General features: G+C 38.4%; 1 protein-coding gene across 1 annotated transcript; it reads left to right on the top strand.

Moving 5' to 3' along the window:
• Nucleotides 1-3,439: 3,439 nt before the first annotated feature.
• LOC107695519 (cytochrome P450 26A1-like) lies at nucleotides 3,440-6,227 on the top strand. The gene is made up of 7 exons (XM_016495461.1): nucleotides 3,440-3,764; nucleotides 3,906-4,130; nucleotides 4,504-4,785; nucleotides 4,867-5,022; nucleotides 5,125-5,259; nucleotides 5,352-5,504; nucleotides 5,616-6,227. The coding sequence occupies exons 1-7, from the start codon at nucleotides 3,576-3,578 to the stop codon at nucleotides 5,952-5,954; spliced, it is 1,479 nt and encodes a 492-aa protein (XP_016350947.1). The 5' UTR covers nucleotides 3,440-3,575; the 3' UTR covers nucleotides 5,955-6,227.
• Nucleotides 6,228-7,002: the final 775 nt, after the last annotated feature.

The raw sequence follows: 7,002 nt of genomic DNA, 5'->3' as shown, positions 1-7,002 counted from the left end.
TTAGTTTTAATTGCTTCTATTATACTCATTTGTAAGTCGCTTTGGATAAAAGCGTCTGCTAAATGACTAAATACTATATACCTTTTTTTAAGAAGCAGAGTCTAAAAGCTACTGCAGAACAGGAATTACCATATAAGCTCTTTTCACCCATTAGTGACACAGTTAGGAACATTTTATATATTCCGCTATCTAATCGTTTTGTTTAGTTTGTCAAGGAAAGAGCCTTTAATAGCAGCAGTATTTTTAAATGCAAATAAAAGGCAGAACGAGGCTCTAGAGGCTGGAGGTTATATAGCTTAAAGTCAGTCTTCAGTCTGACCCTTTAGTGAACTGTTTGGCTGTGCTCTTGTGACCCCCTCCTGCGGTGCTCATGGTTCAAACTGCGTTCGCGGGTCTATATGTCATGTAAACTCATAAATCAAAGACAAATTCACTACCTATAGCTGTGCCACGTGTCACTAATGTGAGTCATTTTATGCGAGTAAACAACAACAACAACAACAACAACAACATCAACCAGTAGCTATAGGCTGCGTAGCCTACACGTCTTCCAAGGGAAAGATGCGCGGTTTATATCATCTGTATATATTCTGAAATGGCTGGCAATTAATAATTTTATATGATCACAGGGTATATAAAGTAATTTCCCCAGAGACATTTTTAAACATGGTAATCGAAAACGATTTCTTTTCATCATGGGTGCGAATTATGAGGGGATGCGGCCTGACAAATTAATTTAAAAAGTCGAACCCTTCTTGAAGTCATTATAAAGCTTGAAGACTACTTTTCACGACTATTTTAAAGCAGCTTTTTCCTTGTATATCTAAACATAGGCAGAATTCTGTGATGAGGATGAAAACTGTGATAAAAGTGACGATCTACATCCAAGGCTCCAATTAAAACTCTCTCTCGCACACCAGTGAAAGGCTGTTTATCTCTTGACCCAGTTAGGACATTACTGTAAGTGGCTTTAATGATGCCCTTGATTTGATTTTTGTGATGGACAGCGCAGAATAGATGGCAGTGTGGATAATTACTGCTGCTCAGGCTGCGTATCTTGTTATTTGATGGACAGTGAACTTGGCGAGCTTTGCGCCCAGAGTTCACAGAGATGTCAGGGTCCGCGCTGCAGGGTCACCAGCGGGTCACCAGCGCCCGGGAACCAGAACTGAGACCAACACAAAAACTCAGCACTGGGTATTACAGCTCATACGTGCCATGTATGGTCAGTGATGATGACTCAGAATATTACTCTCCAAAATCGCTAAATAAATGGAAGTGAGAAATAAATAGCGAACTGCATGGATGCATTGCGTTTGGGCAACTCCCTTTGGAGTAGTTTTAGTAATGAAAACTCTTGCTGCATGATTTAGCTCAATTTTGTGGTGAAAATAATAATCAGTGTAAAGTGAACGTGAATATTTAGACTGAAATGTTATTCAATTCAGTTCATTGTTCAGTTTTATTGTCAGGACTATTAATTTGAATCCCACAGTATTCCCAGCCCGGCTAAATCATCCCGTTTTTGGATCCATGGACATGTACATGGCATTATGCAACCAACTGCAGTCTTTTATATATATATATATATATATATATATATATATAATTTGTGTTGTTTAAAGTTTTTTTTTTTCTGTTAATGTGGTCATGATTTTTATGAGACAGAGTAATTTTAACAAGACATTATTAACAGAGCTTTTAAAAATGTTATGTATATTGCATGTATATTGGTATGTTTTATGATTTAATTTATGGATCTATGACATAGCCTGTATCACATCTTTCAGATGGCAAAACTGGAATTAAACAGCTTTATATGTTGATATAAATCAATTTCGTTTACAGTTGACAATTCTTTGTAAAATATATAAATAACTCAACAGAAAAGTTTGGTCACAAATGTTGCCAGTGGATTAAATGGGTTAAAATACAACCCCACACTGGATAGTATCACAGTTTACATACAGGATACAATAAATTAAAAAAAAAACATACCAATAACAAAACACTATTTGAGAGCTATAAATAGGAAAAAATTTAAACAAGCTTTTTTCGGTGAACTATCCTTGAACTTCAGGTGGCATTGCTCTTGGCTCAGTTTGAAAGAGTTTATTAGGCTCGTCAAAGCATTTCACACACTGCTATGATTCTTACGAGGGAAAACAAGTCTCATAATTGCACAAATTCACAAATAAGGCCAAGTTTGAAGGTTCACTTAGGGCATTTGGCACGGTCAGGTCATGTTGAAGAATAAATATGACAATGGCCGTGTAATGGGTTAACATATGAACGCGTTGCTTACATAGACACATGCCTAAAATACCCTCAAACATAGATATGTCATGCATGAGTTTTCCCCATCCCATCACACAGGACGAAAGGTGAGAATGAAGAGAGGGAAAAACTCGGAGCCATCCTGTCTCTTTAACCTGACTGACTTCCCAGCTTGTTTTTTTCCACGTTATGGCTGTCGTAAAAACAGTAATTCAGACTGTGGGTGTTTGCTCTTCATGTACCGGTAACCTTGCTCAGCTCCGTCACTTTTTAAACTGACCCGAGTTTGAACCCACAGCGAGACAATAATCATATTTATGATATTACTGCACACACTGCTCCACATGAAAACAGAGCATAACAGCTATGGCACAGTTCCAGGTTAAAGTCTAAAATGAGATCAGATCCAGCAACACAGCCCTGACAACACATAGAACTGTCAGAACTTATTTCAGTCACTGACCACAGACGTATTTCACAGTGTTCACAGATTTCCACTATTGTAATGTATATTGATATTGTAATCAGATCCTGATAATGACCCAAATCAGCACTGTATTTTTTAATAGCAAATAATCTGTACAGGTCTATATTAATAGAAACACAATCTACAGAGAACACAATGTAAGGTAAAATATTACTTAATAGTAAAGAAATAATCTTAAATTTAAATTTTAAATTTTTTATTTTTCCATATGCTCACACACACACACACACACACACATATACATATATATATATATATATATATAAAAACTGTACATTTGTAGATAAGCATTCTAAACCTGTGTAAGGGCCTTTTAAGGACCCCCACGCCAAAGAAGGACAAAAAGAGGAAAATTTAAGGGATTTAAAATGTAAAAGTAGAGCTTCGCAGTTTAAGCTCCTCAATTAAATCCTCTACGGCATTTCTGATGCCACACAAGCCCAGAGTAATGAGTCTAAACGACGGGAATATTGGTAACAAAAGAGCCTCGGATGCTTCCTTTTGTGCCCGGGGAATTAACACCTTTTCAAAGTGAAATCTCAGGATTGTCTGCCTTCTACAGGAGGTGGTATTAAAATGCGCCTATAACAAATGGTTCAGAGTTTGGAGCAGCTTCTGCCCTGTGGGCGGGGCGAGATGACACCACAATTAAAGATGAACTTTGTGTGAACTAATTTATCTGAGGAAGGTAACAGGAGGAGACCTGCGCGCAATGGATATATAAGGGCGCACAAGCGAGGACGCTCTCTGTCTGCGCGTAAAGACGCGTCTCCTCTCCAGAAGCTCTTTTGCGGTCTTTGCGCGCTTCAGCATGGGGCTGTACACGCTCATAGTCACCTTTCTCTGCACTATCGTTCTGCCCGTTTTGCTCTTTCTCGCCGCGGTTAAGTTGTGGGAGATGTTATTGATTCGCCGGGTCGATCCGAACTGTGGAAGTCCACTGCCGCCAGGGACCATGGGCTTACCCTTCATTGGAGAAACGCTCCAGCTGATCCTGCAGGTACGCGTGCGCTTTCATTGCCATTTGCTCAAGTTCAGCTGAATTTACTTAGTTGGTAGCTAAATGCGATGCACACTAATGTTTTGTTGTGTTAATATCGGATACATCTTTGTGCCAATAACGCGTTGTCCTTACACACAGAGAAGGAAGTTCCTCCGGATGAAACGCCAGAAATACGGATGCATCTACAAAACGCACCTCTTTGGTAACCCGACTGTCAGGGTGATGGGAGCTGATAACGTGAGGCAAATTCTGTTGGGCGAACACAAGCTGGTTTCTGTTCAGTGGCCAGCATCAGTGAGAACTATACTGGGCTCTGACACGCTCTCCAATGTTCATGGCACTCCACACAAAAACAAGAAAAAGGTAAGGATGCTAATCAGTACTTTTGTGTTTTGTATATCAAATTACATTAATACTGGAAGTAATTTACAAAATAACTGAGGAAATTATGCAAGACCTTTGAAGTACGTCAGTGGTACCTCCTATAAAGCCGTACCACACCAAAGGTGTTGAGGCACTTGAGATGTTCCTTGATTAAACAATAGAATATTTGAGGCATCTTCAAAAGTTAGCCTAGAAGTTGCAGATTTTCTGAGGAATCATTCTCACACAAGTATCTTCTCATTTTACAGTGTTAAATCTTAACTGTAAACCTCATCTTCAAATTTTGCATTGAAATTAAAACACGTTTAAATAGATGCACTGATTTTTTAGTTTTTTTTTATGTTTTGTTTAGGCCATTATGAGAGCATTCTCAAGAGATGCTCTTGAGCACTACATCCCAGTTATCCAGGAGGAGGTGAAGAGTGCCATACAAGACTGGCTGCAAAGAGATGCATGTGTGCTGGTTTACCCAGAGATGAAAAGACTCATGTTTCGTATAGCCATGAGGATCCTGCTTGGTTTCGAGCCTGAGCAAATCAAGACCGATGAGCAGGAACTGGTGGAAGCTTTTGAGGAAATGATCAAAAACTTGTTCTCGCTGCCTATTGATGTTCCCTTCAGTGGCTTGTACAGGGTAAGTTATTGTAGAATGACAATCTGAAGATGCATTTTCGGTATGTGAATTAAACTTAACAACCTGTAATTTGTATGGCAGGGTCTGAGAGCACGCAATTTCATTCATTCCAAAATCGAGGAGAACATCAGGAAGAAAATTCAAGATGATGACAATGAAAATGAGCAAAAACACAAAGATGCTCTTCAGCTGTTGATTGAGAACAGCAGGAGACGTGAAGAGCCCTTCAGTTTGCAGGTAACTACTTCTCATTAGACTTCGCGGATATTGTTTTATTCCCAAAAGTAAGTGACATCCAGTCAGCGAACATCATTAATAAAGTGTTTGTTTTCCCCTCAGGCAATGAAAGAAGCAGCTACTGAGCTTCTGTTTGGAGGTCACGAGACCACCGCCAGCACCGCAACCTCACTGCTGATGTTCTTGGGTCTGAATTCAGAAGTGGTGCAGAAAGTTAGAGAGGAGATTCAGGAGAAGGTATGATCCAAAGCATTTAACTTTGAGTTCTTCTCAATTCAGTGGCACATCTAAACCAATGTGTGGGCTAATGTGCAAATTTGTATTCACAGGTTGAAATGGGCATCTATTCACCTGCAAAGACCTTAAGTATGGAGCTGTTGGAACAACTGAAGTACACTGGATGTGTGATTAAAGAAACTCTCCGAATCAACCCTCCTGTACCCGGAGGCTTCAGAGTGGCACTCAAAACCTTTGAACTGAATGTAAGTTTAACTTTAAGGCTTGATCATTAATATTATAGACTGCTTCTACACGTTCTCCCATGGTGTATTTTACACAAAATCATTCTTAAATAACACCAGATTTCCCTTCAGGGTTACCAGATACCTAAAGGATGGAACGTCATCTACAGCATTTGTGACACGCATGATGTTGCTGAGGTGTTTCCTAACAAAGATGAGTTCCAGCCAGAGAGGTTCATGAGCAAAAGCTTGGAGGACGGCTCCAGGTTTAACTACATCCCCTTCGGAGGCGGTTCCAGGATGTGTGTGGGCAAAGAATTTGCCAAAGTGTTACTAAAGATCTTTTTAGTTGAGCTAACACAGCAATGCAACTGGATTCTTTTGAATGGACCCCCGACAATGAAAACCGGCCCAACCGTTTACCCAGTGGACAATCTGCCTACCAAGTTCAGTAGTTATGTCAGAAATTAATCCTGAACTAACATGAGCTTTGTACATATGTTTTTTTTTTTTTTTTAGATGAGCTGTGATGTATTGGATTTTATATTTTGTTTATATAAAAGATGTGTATATAAGTCTATACAAGAAAGCAAAAACGAGGGCACTACTTTTTCATGGATCACTGTAATTCTACAAAGTGTCTATGATGTATATTTATAATGTAGTTGTGTTATATACATAGCTTTTGTACTGTATGCAACTTATTTAACTTGCTCTTTATTGTATGGGTTTTATTTAATAAAACAAGTTCTTTTAAATTTCAACAGATGTTTTTCATTACTGGCAATAAGTTGATGCTAATAATCGCATGCGATTCACATGCAAAGCACATGTAAATGCAAATTAAGATTGAACATTCTGGACAATGCCCTGATCCTTTCTCATGTAAAAAAAAAAAAATGGTATCAGTATGTTATCTGAAAAGGTCTTCCAGGCAAAAAGCAACATTGAGATCTCTTTAGCAACTAAAGCATAATGAAATGCAAAGTACCTGGAGCCCTGACATTAAAGAAACGGACCAAATGTGGGTGCAGATAAGGATGATGGTTTTGAGTCAATCTGTTTGCAGAGAACTTCATCACAGGAAATAATCATTGGCAGTTAGATTGAACATCCAAACGGCTCTCTGTGTCTAGAAGTAGATGGATGTCGAACAACGTTTAGATAAATCATGAGTTCCAAGACGATAATAACACACCCTGCTTGTAATTGTACTTAACCCTATAAAGTCTACCGTATAATGTTTGATATGCAAATTTCTAAGGCCTCTAAATTATCAACGTGACTAAAACTTGTGCAAAAAAACCTGTTGTACACAATCTAATACATGCTTTCTGTTGTCTTAGTAAGTAAAACTGCAAAAATGTCCAGCTTCTACATCTTTTTGCTATGAAATCTTTTTCATATTTTTATAAAGTAAACATAAGAATAACTATTATTTTATTAGTAGTATTTCAAAATGAGCATTTACTGGACTGAGGCAGCTTAGGTTTAATTGATTACATTAGTTTTAGAAAAA

Source organism: Sinocyclocheilus anshuiensis, unplaced genomic scaffold (genome assembly GCF_001515605.1).
Source record: "Sinocyclocheilus anshuiensis isolate Anshui unplaced genomic scaffold, SAMN03320099.WGS_v1.1 scaffold466, whole genome shotgun sequence".
Lineage (NCBI taxonomy): Eukaryota > Metazoa > Chordata > Actinopteri > Cypriniformes > Cyprinidae > Sinocyclocheilus > Sinocyclocheilus anshuiensis.
Note: the sequence above shows the minus strand (reverse complement) of the source record. Positions and strands in the feature narration are given on the sequence as shown.